Source organism: Eretmochelys imbricata, chromosome 12 (genome assembly GCF_965152235.1).
Source record: "Eretmochelys imbricata isolate rEreImb1 chromosome 12, rEreImb1.hap1, whole genome shotgun sequence".
Taxonomy (NCBI): Eukaryota; Metazoa; Chordata; order Testudines; family Cheloniidae; genus Eretmochelys; species Eretmochelys imbricata.
The window spans coordinates 8,267,626-8,281,324 of NC_135583.1; the positions used below are offsets into that span (position 1 = coordinate 8,267,626).

The window sequence follows — 13,699 nt, forward strand, 5'->3', positions numbered from 1 at the left end:
ATCTAACGGCAATCAGATGGGCAGCAAATTTGAGTAGCTATCAATGCTGGCTGGCTGTGACCCAGCAACCCAGAGGTGAAATGCTTGGGACTTCATGGCTAGATATCTGAGCCCTTCGATGCTAGGTAATTTAGATACCCATTTCCCATTAATTTTAATGGTAAATGGGCATAGAAATCCCTTCAAAAATCTCAATCTAAATGCACATGTCTTTCATGCATTACTTACCTCAGGTGCTCTATATTTTTACAGCTGGCTAGAACCTCCAAACAATCTAATTCCATGGGGCAGCCTGCAAAATCCAAGTGAGTCAAATCCCGGCCACAGTTAATGATGAAAACCAAAGCTGAAACATCTAGAGGTGTCAATCTAAAGTTTCTAAATTCATATTTGAAATTTAACTGGCTCCCGACATGCTTGGCTAATTCAAGGTCTTGTGTTTCATAGGCGCAATGGCACAGCTCAATTATCTTAGGCCCCGTTAGATGAGTAGCTGCCAGCTTCTTCAATGACTGTAAGATAGCGGCTTGCTTGTCCCGCACCCACGCCTGATTTCGTTCAGCTAGCAGGGTGAGGAACGTCCTACACTCTTTCGACGAGAGGCCTGAGAGAAAGGTGTGAAAATTCTCCATGAATTCGGTCCTGGCTTCATTTTTTAAAGTCCACTTTGACTTCAGAGAGAACTTTTTCTTCAGGTAGTTTCCGTCAACTGCGTTATTTATCATCAGGTTCAGAGCAGCAAAGAATTCTTGAAGACTCAAGTGCACAAAGGCATGGCCAGCCTCTGGGAGGCTGTCACTCCTCTTGACCTCAAAGACAGTCAGCAACCCATGTAGGGAAGCAAACTCTTTCACATGCTCTGGGATATCATCGACATAAAACACAAGCTTCCTCTCTTCCAGGCCTTTCAGTGCAAGGTCACACAGGCCCAAAATGGCTGTCCTGTGGTTATTCAGCTGCGTGTCTTCACTCACAGTGCTCTCTGTCTGCTGCTTACTTATAAAGATGAGGAGCATTTTGATATAAAATTGGGTCATGGTCTGAGGAAGCTCCACCTTTGACAAACGCTTCCTCAGCAAATATTCCAAACAGACGCAGACGATGCAGCACAAGGCAGGGATCAAGCACATGCTCAGAAGCTTGCTGTTGTTTTTCAGGTGAGCAATGGCCTGCTCTTTGAAGGAATGTTGGTGGAAGTAGTGGCTGACATACTCTTCAACCTTCTCGCGGTCAAATCCCCAAATTTCTGCCAGCAGATCTGCTCTGTTTAACAGAAAGTCAGGTAATTTCTTAGGCCGACTGGTGACCAGCACCGTGCACCCAGGGAGAAGTTTTCCAAAGCAGAAATTGGCAAACAGCTCTGATATGGACATAGGCCTGTGGAGGGCAGGGCTTAAACAAGGTGAGGATGGCTGGCTTATGTTCCCCACAAATTCATCCAGCCCATCAAAGATGAACAACACGCGCTGGGCGTTCTCCAGGAGGTGCTGAAATACTGCATCAGGGCAATCTTCTGGCTGAAGGAGCAAGTCAAACAAAAGCTCCTTTAAAGTCAGCTTTCTGCTGATCAGATTCAGCTGCCTAAACTCAAAGAGAAAAGTAAACAGAAATTGATGCAAGGCTCCTTCTGCCCACTTCTGGCAAAGCCTATGCATCAGCATGGTCTTTCCCATCCCCGGTTTGCCAAACAAAAGGATAACCTTGGTGGTACCCAAGCTAACGACACTTTCAAACAGGTCTGAGACTTTCACAGCCGTGTCCACACATTCCTCTGCTTCCTGCATGCCTGCCAAGTCCTCTCTGGGTTTATCTGCTCTCTCCTTTAGTCGGGAAGCTTTACTCTGCCGGATGACTAGGTTGACGAAGGCTTGGCTGAAAGCTGGTGTCTGTACTTGTCCCAGGACAGCTGCTCCTGCTGCTCTCTCATTTCCATACCTTTGGCACATTGAAGCAATGATGAGATGCCGGTACCTTTCAGCTGAATCTGAGAGACACAGAATGACAGAGAGAGTGTGTGTGAGAGTGGTAATGGGAAACAGCTATATCAGCTTCATGAAAAGTGATCTTCACCGTACTAAACACAGTGAGACCGTGGAGCTGTGCTTGTTCATATAGGATCTGACCTGTTGCTTAACCACTGAAATAGATCCTGATTTGCATTGGGAGGTTCATGGTATCAAGTACTTCTCCCCCCGCCCGGCAGATCTATTTGCAAAGTCCATGTGATTCTTTACCTATGTAATTTTTTTAAAAAACTCCATGCTTAAACTTGCATTTAAAACAATAAATCCATACCAGCAGCCCTGCAATTGCAAAGCAGTATATCCAGCCCAGCAACCGTACACCAAGTAATTAGTAAACAAAGCAGCACTTTTGTGCGACCTTGCAATTACAACCCCCAGGCATGCACAATTACATAGCGTTATTTGCCAAAGTAGCGTGTCTTTTATCCTCTGCCTCATGGACCTGGTTTTATGGATTCACACTTCTCCCTCACCCAGTATGGGGAGTAAGACAAGCTCACAGCTCAAACAGAAGTTATGGGATTGATGCAGAAATTACTGGATGAGGCTCTCTGCCATGTGTTGTGCAGGAGGTCAGACTAGATGATCATAAAGGTTCCATCTGGCCTTAAAATCTATGGATCTATAAAATTAGCCAAGGGTTAGAAAATGTCCCCATTAGGACCCCAGTGGCTGTTTCAGAAATACACAAAATAGCCTTGTCGTCTTCTGAGCAATCTCATCAATTCTCTGTATGGAACTCAGCCCAATAACACACTGATGAACTCTGAGGAAAGGTGTTCTCTGTTGAGATCCCTCCCAGAGACACTAGACTATTTTTATTTCAAACAAGATCCTAGGGTGTTTTGTTAGGCTGCCAAGAACGCAGGAGATAAAGGGCAATGACTACAACCTAATAGGTGTTCACTCCCTCAGGAGAGCAGAGTCCCTTACAGATGGCATCTGCATGTATTTCTCTTTTTTATTATAGATATTGTATGTAGTGATGCCAATAGTTAAGGTTGCCCGACACTTCCCATTATAAGACCCTATTTTCAGTTTCTTCTAACTTTGCCAAACTTTAGGCTGAAATTTCCCATGCTGGGTGTCTGCCTCAGGATGAATCTTTTGAAAAAATGTCAGCTAAAATGGCTCAACCATTTCTGTTTTAAAAAAATCCTTATAACCACATCACTGAGCAGCTGTAGTATAGCCATGCTTTGAAGCAGGGGGACTTGACATTTGACTTTTAGGTGGCCTTTTGCTGTGCCTGTGGAAAATTTGCCCAAATGTGGCCAAGTTATTAGCCTCTGAAAAAATCTCAGTTCCCACATGATTAGTAGGACTTTGTTAGCGTTTGGCAGCTAAATTCCCTGAAGGTTACATCTGCACTGAGATGCTCCATCCCCTCACGGCTCCTATCTGTGATCAGCCTGCACGTGCGCCATCCGCACAGAGCAACTGAGCATGCTCCAGCCAAGGCTGCAAGGGATGAGCTGGACTTCCTGTGACATTGCTCCTCCTGGTAGCTGATGTAGCGGGAGGCACTGGAATTGAGAGCAGGGAGACTCTGCCTCTCTGTGTTCTCAGAGCTACCCTTGCTCGTGCCCAGGGAGCATGGAGGAAAAGGAAGACACAACCTGGCTCAAATGCAGAGAGGTGAGGAATGGGGGTTGGGGAAGGATATGAGCTAGAGCCAGAAGGGGAGGAAAGAGGCAGGAGTAGAAAGAGGCAGAAGATGAAGTAGGAGTAGGAGCTGTGGAGGGGTCAGGATAGCTGCAGGGGTGGGACAACAGGTGCAGGAGCAGGGGGGGCAGAGGAAGGAGTTGGGGGCAGGAGCTGGGGTGTCGATAGCCAGGTTGGCGGAGGGGCTGGAGAGGGAGCAGAAGGAGACAGGGAGAAATGGGAGGGAGGGAGAAGGGGCAGAAGAGTCCATAACTAGAGTTTACTTGCCTCCAGTAATTGAGGAATTGAATCCATGAGTCCTGAGTCTCAACATTGCCTTGCTGTCTAGCAAATAGGTGTGAAACATACAGGTAAAATGTGTGTCTCCATTCCCCTCTAGGGGAAGGTCCACATAAAAGATAAGTCTTCTACTGCTACCAGCTACTCCATTAGTTTGAATGGTAGAGGACTGTGCTGTGGATCTAAATATCCCAGCCAGGCTGCTGACCAAGATAGAGGATCAGTATGGTTCCACAAGATAGAATTTTGCTGGGTTTTATTTTTTCAATTTTTAAGTTTTTAAAAATCCCTAGAAATTACATTTAAAAAAAACTAAGTTAAAAGAATGTGAAGGTTGCAAAGTCAAGCACCCAAAAGTTAGGCAATGCCAGAATTAGGGTTGCCTGTGCAACCTTAACTCATTCCCACCTTGTGCATGTGCATTATGATACAGTCTTTCATTACAGTCATGAATTTGGATCCTGATCTGGGATCAGAGTCCAGCCCCCTCCAAGCTGAGAGTTGCCTAAATCCAACATTTTGCTTTGCACCCATTTCGGTTTCCACAAAACTCTCCGAGTTCACAATGTGGTGGGATCAAGGCCTTGTTCTTGACCTCCTAAGACATGCCCCCTCTGAGAACACACTAGTACCTACTGGAAATGCTAGCTAGCTCCCTTCAACCCCTGCTCTCTCCAGCCCCTTTGTTGCTTCCTATTGTGCACCAATGTAAGTCAGCTGTAATTTGTCCATTAATGTTTTGTGGGTATTGGCTCAGGCCATATGGACAATGTTGGTGTTATTCTGTCTCACCTACAGTTTGTGGAAATTTATTTCCTCCTCAATTTCTCTGGGTTATGAAATCCTGCAAGGGCATTTTCAAATGTGCCACACTAGCTCTGAAGGCGTATTGGAGTTTTGTATTAAATGTGCATATTTCCTGAACTGGTTCCCCAGTCTAAAAAAATATAAAAAAATCTTTCATGCATAACAAGTTGCGAGATACCTTCTGGGCACGTAATTCCGTCAGAAGGTTTTTATTCTAGATTATTTTAATCCATTTTTTTCCAGAAGGGTTTTTATTGCACCTCTGAGCCAGTTTTTTGCAAACATCTTTGTTCTTTTTAAGATCAGTTGCATATGAGATAATGCAGCTTCTCAACACAGGCTTCCCATAAGGATGATTTAGTGGTGCTTTTGATTTATTTACTGGCATGCAAGAAAAATAACGGACCCTTGGGTCAGTACTGTATGTGACTCATACAAAGTCAATAACTTGGCATTTCCCCCCAGATGAGCATAGAATCTCAGGCTTGGAAGGGACCTCAGGAGGTCATCTAGTCCCACTCCCTGCTCAAAGCAGGACCAATCCCCGATTTTTGTCCCAGATCCCTAAATGGCCCCTTCAAGGATTGAACTCCCAACTGTGGGTTTAGCAGGCCAATGCTCAAACCACTGAGCTATCCCTCCCCCCAAAGGAGAAAATCCATTATTGCATTGGCTGGGAATCGAACCCAGGTCAACTGCTTGTAAGGCAGCTACGCTCACCACTATACACCACTACAAACATGCTCCTGCATCGTTTGAGAAATCCACCTACCTAATCGTTGCTGTTTAGACTCTTTACCATTGGGATGAGAATTGCTTCCATGACGACGTCTTTCAAGTCCTGAAAGTTGAAAAGCAGCAAACATCTTAATGCAGCATTGTGAGTTTGAGATCACATGGTACATCATCCCGTCAACAACAGCCAGTCCAAACCCTGCAACTGCTGAGGTAAAAGCATGCCTATATGGGGATGGAATATAGAACGTCAACATCACCTGATTTGTGGGGGTAACACTCATTTGTGCTTCATGTATCAGGGAGAGGGTGTAAATTCTGTCACTTTGATCCCACAGTTGACTGGATGCATAAAAATTTCAGTGTAACATTAGAGGCTGTTTGTGGGTTTGAAATAGCTTCACTGGCAACACTTTAAATTAAAAGGGGTATTTATAAAAAAAAAAGTGTTCAGACTTAGAAAACGGTTGTCTGATGATTTCGACGGATCCTTTCACCATTTGTTAAGACGCACGGTGCTAAGACCCTTTGATCACCAACACATTAACCAGACCCTTCTCTGAGGGACTGTTACGAAGTGCACGGAGACTGCCAATATACATTCTTAGACTCCAAGGCCAGAAGGGTCCATTGTGAGCATCTCGTCTGGCCCCCTGTACAACACAGGTAGTAGGAACTTCCCTGAATTAATTCCTGTTTGCACTACAGCAGGTCTTTTAGAAAAACATCCAATCTTGATTTCAGAATTGCCAGTGATCGAGAATCCAAGTGTTGCGATGGCCAATAGTCCTCGTTGTTCCTTATTGATTGTCTGTCTGAATTTGTCTAGCTTCCATTGCCAGTCATTGGATCTTATTTTCTCATTGCCAGCTAGACTGAAGACAATACCAGTCAGCATCATAAGCAGCACCCAGAGTGCACCAGCTGCTTAACAAAACCATTTGCTTGGTTAAAGCGCCTCAAAATTCCTAACTGTAATTTATATCCAGGTTAAAAGCTGGAGGGCTGCCCGGCTAACTGGGGTTTGATCATCTTACACTGGTCCAATTTGGAGCAGAGTGACAGAGGCAGTTTGCCGCACACAGTGGCATGCGAATGGATTTCTACCTGAGCACGGGGGCGTTGGCAGAGGAGAACTCACTGCACAGGTAACACGGAGCCATGAATCGGTTCCCACCAGAGTTCCAAGGATGCCGTGGCTTGGAATGGGGGAGCCTCATTCAGTGGGAGGTCTTGAAAGCCTCCTAAGCTCTTTCTTGGGCTCATTAGAGGTAGCAATTATTTTCATGCAATCTAAGTGCATATTCCAGCCTCCCCACAAAGGCCATTCACCTTTAACAGGCAGACTTGCTCTGGATCAGGGAGAGAGGAGTCCCCCTTATGAGCCGTCTAGTTACAGTAGCGTTTTCAAGTGTCCATCACCATAGTACGGCCAGGCACAGCAGGGGCCGGATTCAGTTTTGCATCTGAATTTTCCTCCCTCCGGCTCTTTTTTTTTTTAAACCCTCTTTCCTAAGCAAGACAGAAACCTAATGAAGACTGAGCCAAACATCCCAACCGATGACATTCATGGGTGTCTAAAATCAGGCAGAATGAGTCCACCCACCAGCTGGGGATGTCGCCTGGCCTCTTGTGATGGATGTGTGTGCGCAATTCCCCAGTCCCTGACAGAATCGGGTAGCGGAATTTATGAAATCTGGCCTGTTACAATGGAACATGGTTACAGCTCTCTCTCAATCTGCACCCCGCCCCAAAAGCCTTTCCTTAGATTTCTTCCAGGGTCAGACTCTGCACTTCCAGCTGCTTCTTCCAGCTGTCTGTCTCTCTCACAATTTTTGTCTGTTTTCAGTTTCTCTGTGTTCTGCCTTCCCTCCCTTCTGTTCCTGCACACGCCTACTCAAAACAATACTCAGCAAATGCTCCTGGGTGGGTTCACATACTCCTGGTAGTTTAGGTTGGGGTTTATCCTTTACAGTTATGTTAATTGAAAGATGTGTTCACACCTATCAATCTCAATGAGGTTTTAACTCACTCCATAACAAGGTTTCACCTAGCTCCTAAAATTACTGATAAAGGATATCTCTCATTGCTATTAGTTATTTATATTATAGGAGCCCCAATTGGGATCAGGGCCCCCCATGATGCAAGGTAGTGCACACATACATAGTAAGAGGCAGTCCCTGCCCGCAAGAGCTTACAGTCTAAAGAGACCTGAGCTGGGCAGACAAAATTTTAAAGGGCCAGGACTTTGCCATATTGAGATTTTGTAGGTAGAAGTGGATTCAGAGGTATAGGTATTGTAGTCTTAAAAATTCCTCTCAACTGTACATTATATAAGGAAGTAGTCAGAGGTAGGTTGTGTAGGATGTGGTTTTGAATACGTAGAAGAGAGCGAGTCTTGCGGATTCAAGACTGCAGTAATAGATCCAAACGCTGCACACTGTACCACAGAAAACAGCCCACAATGTCCTTAACCTTTCCATAACCACACTGTAATTTAGGCATCTTGGTCCCAATTTGCAGTCATGTTTGCGCACACACAAACGCAGGCCAATTTTATGCAGGTGCTTGCTCCGCGTGCACGCACAGTTCTGGGGATACGAGGACTGCACGGCTATCTAGCTGTGTGTGTGTAAACCCTCAAGTGCAAAACGTAGGTGTGCGTTGCACATGCACAAATGACAAGACATCAGGGCCACTGGCACTAGTGACTCAGAGCCACATGCTGCCTGGCACCCTGCAGGAGCTACGTGTTCCTACGAATTTGAACCTCAGGCTACGTCTACACTAGAAACACTGCAGCAGCTCAGTTGCTGGGGCTCTTCCGGCGCTGTAGTAAACCCACCTCTCCGAGAGGTGGTTGCTAAGTCGACAGAAAACTTTTTCCATGTGAATTGTTCACACCCCTGAGCTACGTCGCTGGGTTGACCTAATTTTCCAGTCCTCCCAGCTCAGGAAGTGATCGTGCTGTGGCAATATTTACCACAGCCTTTCTCCATCTGCTGTAATTCTCTTCAGGCGGTTGGGCGGGGAGGTGTGCCAGTGGTTTGATTTTTAGAAACCAAACACCATTCGAATGAGAGGCACCCACTGAGATTCTTTAGCGGTGTAACAGCCATCTAATAATACACAAGGCTTGGCACGCGGATGGCCGTTACATGGCTTCCACGAACTGCATGGTGGGGGTCATGTGTAACTGGGGTGTGTGGAGGAGTCTGAGCCTTTCCTGATACGTTGGATTAAAGGCCTCGCACTGACCTTTGGACCACAATCCGTAGTCAGGAAACCAGGCAGCCAAGCATTAAGCATCACTAAATCAGCATAAAACCAAATGAGTTTCCTCAAACTAACCCTCAGTGAGGCCAGTCATTCAAATGCAGTGAATTAGCCAAAGGGGGTCATGTTATAATGCACTGGGGCTAGGAGCTTCTCTAGACTGGAAGAACAAATCAGTAGACCATTGGTGAATTCAGGGCTTATTGGGTTTTTCTGAAACACGAAGAGGGAAATCAAAACCTTGGCAAACAGCTGCAACGTGTAGAGAATGAGAGAACACGGTACAAGCGGGTTCCCTCACAGTGCGTTTCTGTCTGGGCTCAGTTTGTGGCCTACTCTATGGTGGTTCCGACTATTGCAATGTCCTGGTCTTTGGCTCCACCCCCAAGTAGGGGTTCCCACCCTCCAGGGTTGTCCTGGAGTCTCCAGGAATTAAAGATTATGTCATGTGATGAAACCTCCGGGAATACGTCCTACCAAAATTGGCAACCCTACCCCCAAGACAGCTACCTCTCAGAGAGCTGGGAAGCTCCTAGAACGTTATCCCCTTGCATTCATGCCATAGATTCCAGGCTTACCTCCAGGTTGAGACGGAGACTGAGTACTTGCTCCTGCAAAGGCTTCTTGTTCCTGGTTTAAATTACCTACAATTATTAATTTAAAATAAAATTAGGATATTGCCAGTGCCTCCCTATAACGTGCTCCAAATGGGTTAGGCTCACCTGTTTGTGGCATTACCAGCTTGACAAAACCAAAGGTATGCAACATGCAAACACACACACACAGTGCTGCAAAGGAAACCCCGGTACAATGTCTGACTAGTGTCTAATAGTCTGCTGTGTTGCAAACAGGCCTGGGGCACTGTGTCCCACCTCATATGTGCCCTGACTCACAGTTAATCTTTTGCTCCCAGAGAGGTGTGAAGCTTCAACTTTTACACAATGCAGTTTGCTCTGATGGGATTCACAATATTTGCAGTACTAAACCTGCCTCAGCCTAAATTTGACCCACACTCTCATTTGTTAGGTAACCTGATTACTCCTGCATCACCTGGTTTCTGCATCACTCCAGAGTGGAAGCCTGGAGATTCCGGGCTGATGTTAAATTTTCAGTTTGCATGGATTTTTCTATTGATGATACATTAATGATTAATGCATCATAGCTGTCAAGGAAAAGGCAGAAGTTTCAGCAGCTGGTGGAGAATAGTTCAGGTTTTTGTTATCCAGGAATGTGTGGGAAATGTTTTTGGCTTGTGAGATAAGCACAACTGCTAAGCTAAATAGTTAACAATACAGAACTTATTAGGTACCAGAGTAAACACCCCAAAGAAATAAACAGGTGTTTTATTTCACAGCTGTTGCTTTAGGCTGCCTGCCTGCAGATTCAGACAGACGTCACTACACTGGTTTGTACATGGCTTCCATTTGGCAGTTTCTCTTCACAACCAGAACAACAAAACATTTTCCTTTTGAAATGAAAAAGACTCTGGAGCAAAGTTCTGTGGCAAGGAGAGGAGCTGGGGAAACTTCTGCAGAATCACTGACCCAGTTCAGGGTAAATGTTGATCACTGTATCATTAGTGATGAGTGAACCTCCAAAGGTCTGGAGCTTTGGTCTGAATAAAGCTCAGCATTTATCAGAGAATCTTTGGTCTAAAAAACATTAAACTCCCAAGAACAGACTCTTTCTTCTGTCATTTCCAGCATTTGTTATTTCTGCTCAAGCTGGAAGTACAATGAGATCAGTTCAGTATTATGGTATTTCCATTTCCAGGGCCCAGCTGAAAGCAGGAAGCAGAGAGATGCATGTAGAAAGTCCCTGCGTTGTACTTGCCTGGTACCAAAAACCATGAACAATGATTATTTTAAATGATTACTTAATATTTGTATTACAGTAGCACTCAGAGGCGCCCATCACAATAATTGTATTAGACACTGTGAAATTAGGGTGACCAGACAGCAAGTGTGAAAAATGGGGACAGAGGATGGCAGGTCATAGGTGCCTATATAAGACAAACCCCTGAATATCGGGACTGTCCCTATAAAATCGGGACATCTGGCCACCCTATGTGAAATAAACACATGAAGCCACAACTCCTGATCTAGAGATTTTACAACCTAAGAAACTTTAAAAAAAACACCCCCACTAAACTCTGAGGCTAAACCTTGTTTTAGCTTGAACTCTGGATCAAAGAAAGTACAGGACAGTTCTTTTTAGCTTGTGGCTGGATTTAACCTTGTTCCCCTTTCCTTTTCTGTGTGGGTTGCTCCTGGTGCACTTGGCTATTCATGGAGGCAAACAGGGTTAATGTGCAATAACAAGACTGCCTGCGTGACCAGTCTGCTTAGATGAGCTGTCAGTTATTTGCATAACCTCCTGCTAAGCAGGAAGCTGAGGGCTGAGGATATCCAACTGCTAAATAGAGAAGATACCCTCGGTGAAATCCTCGATCTACTGAAGTCGATGGGGCTCAAGATTTTACCCAATGTGTCAGGAACTATTAAATAAGAGTTTGGTGTCTGTAACACTCTGTGCGGTGGAATTCATTGTCAATGATGACAGCGGACGTGGAGGAAAGCCACCTCCCGTATTCCGCTGTATGGATCAGACTGGGAAGACATTTCTTTTGATGTTGCAAAGGGAGAAAACCACCTCACAACTTTTGGAGGGCTATAAAGTCATAAAGATTGTGGGATAAATTGTTCCAGTGGGTGGGACATTCAATTATAATGATTTAAACAACAATATTAATATAATTATGCATGTGAAATAAAATGACTGATGTATATATTATAATCACTCTTTGTCCTCTCACCAAAGCTCTCAGGATCCTTATGGGGCAGAACACATTGTCATACCAGAGTCCCAATTTGGACTAGTCAATGCCCTGAGTCCTTCCAAAGCGATTTTGCCTCTGTGCACATTTCCAGTTTGGGAACTGGATGTTCTGATCATTCAGAGACAGGCCCTGATCCTGGAAGGTATTGAATACCCTCAACTCCCAGTTAGGTCAACAGGAATTGAGAGCGCTCAGTATCTTGCAGGATCAGGGCCAGAACGAGCAAAGTGGACACGGTCCAAACTGATCCATTTACTGTATTTCCATCCTAAAACATCCACTCCCATAATGCAAAATTCACTCCTGCCATTGCTCTGTCGAAGCCACTGGGCTGCACCAGGGACAAAGTTCGCCCATCAGCTGTACTACTAGGAGTGGTGATGCTAGGGATCAAGGTTCTGGCTTCTTGTTTGGGAAGGAGCCAGTGGGGACTGTGTTTCAGTGTGAATTGCTACTGATCAACCCCCCCCCAGCTCTTTCTCCTTTACCTTCTCCTGAGGCACTCATGAGTTGTATCTCCAGGTCCATGGGGAGGTTGCCTTCCATGCAGACGCACTGGATAAACTGCTTCCAAATGATCGGCCCTGCATTCTCAAGTGTGTCAAGGAGCAACAAGACCTTTTTTTTGCGGTCAGTGATTCCATCCACGTGGCTCAGGTCCATGTGAGGGAGGAAACGTTTGGCTTTCATAAGCAGCCACTCAGGGGTATGACTCAGGTACTCCACCAGCTGTGGCTGAGCGTTTGCTATGGCCCTCTGGAGATCCATATCCTCCATCTTGGGCTGGAGGAAAGAAACTGGATAGGTTAGCAGTGGAATTGGGAATAATGGAAACCTGCCTTCACCCTAAGACTTCCAAATCACTACTGCCTACTGTTTGGTTAGGCTGCTTATACAAAACCCCATCTCTATTGTTCCCTTGCCCATCCATCCCCAGCCAATTGTCTGTTTCATTCACCTGCTGTGTTATTGTCAGAACCCTAGACTAGGAGCTCTTTGGGGCAGGGACTCTTTTTGGAGTGTGTGTTTGTACAATGCCTAGCACAATGGCAAGCCAATCCTCGTTTTGGGGGGCTCGGGGGCTTCTGCGCTAGAAATAAATAACAGAAGCAGAGTTATGTACAACTTCATCATCAATAACTTCACTGATAGGGCAAGTTGGGTCATAGTTCACACAGTGTCATAAAACAGAGCGGCTGGGAGGCTCTGGACTCCAGGAGTGGGGTTATATTTGCCTATTTGGGGGACTGATGCAGCCACTTTTAGTCACGCGCCATTGACGTCAGTGGGAATTGTGACACGTTCATGGCCCATTTGGCAACACAAAACCTGCCATGTCCATGTTCTACTCTCACAATCTTTTCTGCCCTACCCAACTGAAGATCTCCTACCTGCATCCTGAGACGGTCACTTTCTTTCTAGACATTTACATTTTCAAATGTAACTGTGGATTCTCCTCCATTTCCTGTAGAATTACCGGCCCCCGTAGACATCACACTTTCAATAGACATCGGTTCTTGGATGCATGTTTTGAGCATGTAAGTGGATGATTTGTCCTGTGCAGCCTCCTACGGGGAAAGAAGCGGACTGTTAACAGAGCAGGATATAAATACGCACGAACAAATACAAAATGACATATGCAATTACCAGCGTTTCAGATTTAGGAGCTCTGTCTAGGAGAGCAGCAGGGGACTGGGACCAGTACTGGGCTACAGGGCCTTTCATCTCCAGGTGAACAGTTCAAATCCTGCCCACGTGAGTGGTGACCAAAGTGTTTTGCCCTGTGAGGACTGGGCTGGGAGAAATGAGTTGGTAGACTCAGTCTAGCTCCTTACACATCGGGTTTCATGTCTGTGTGCGTGAGACAGTTTTATCTCGAGATTAGAAGAGGGCAGCACTGGATTCTATTTTCAGCTCTGTCACTGTGTGACCTTCCGCAAGACACTTTGTCTTTTTGTACCTCCGTTCCCACATGGAGATCACAGCAGCCGAGGTGCTCTGAGGCCTAGTTCACGCCTGGATGGTGCTTTCAGAGGCGCAGTGCTATAGAACTGCGAAGCTCTAGTAAAGCCAC

The 13,699-nt window shown here is 45.6% G+C and overlaps 1 protein-coding gene across 6 annotated transcripts in view; it reads right to left on the reverse strand.

Moving 5' to 3' along the window:
- Positions 1–13,140, reverse strand: part of NLRC5 (NLR family CARD domain containing 5) — a 77,865-nt gene extending 64,725 nt beyond the window's left edge. For all 6 annotated transcript variants that reach the window (XR_013347593.1, XR_013347594.1, XM_077830708.1 and 3 more), the window contains exons 1-5: positions 13,017–13,140; positions 12,114–12,408; positions 9,365–9,430; positions 5,548–5,616; positions 229–1,984 (exon numbers count right to left, since the gene is read on the reverse strand). Coding sequence is in view for 4 of the 6 variants with exons in the window: in XM_077830708.1 (XP_077686834.1) it covers positions 229–1,984; positions 5,548–5,616; positions 9,365–9,430; positions 12,114–12,408; positions 13,017–13,022 (2,192 nt within the window). In the remaining 2 variants the exon portion in view is untranslated. The remainder of the gene's footprint in view (positions 1–228; positions 1,985–5,547; positions 5,617–9,364; positions 9,431–12,113; positions 12,409–13,016) is intronic.
- Positions 13,141–13,699: the final 559 nt, after the last annotated feature.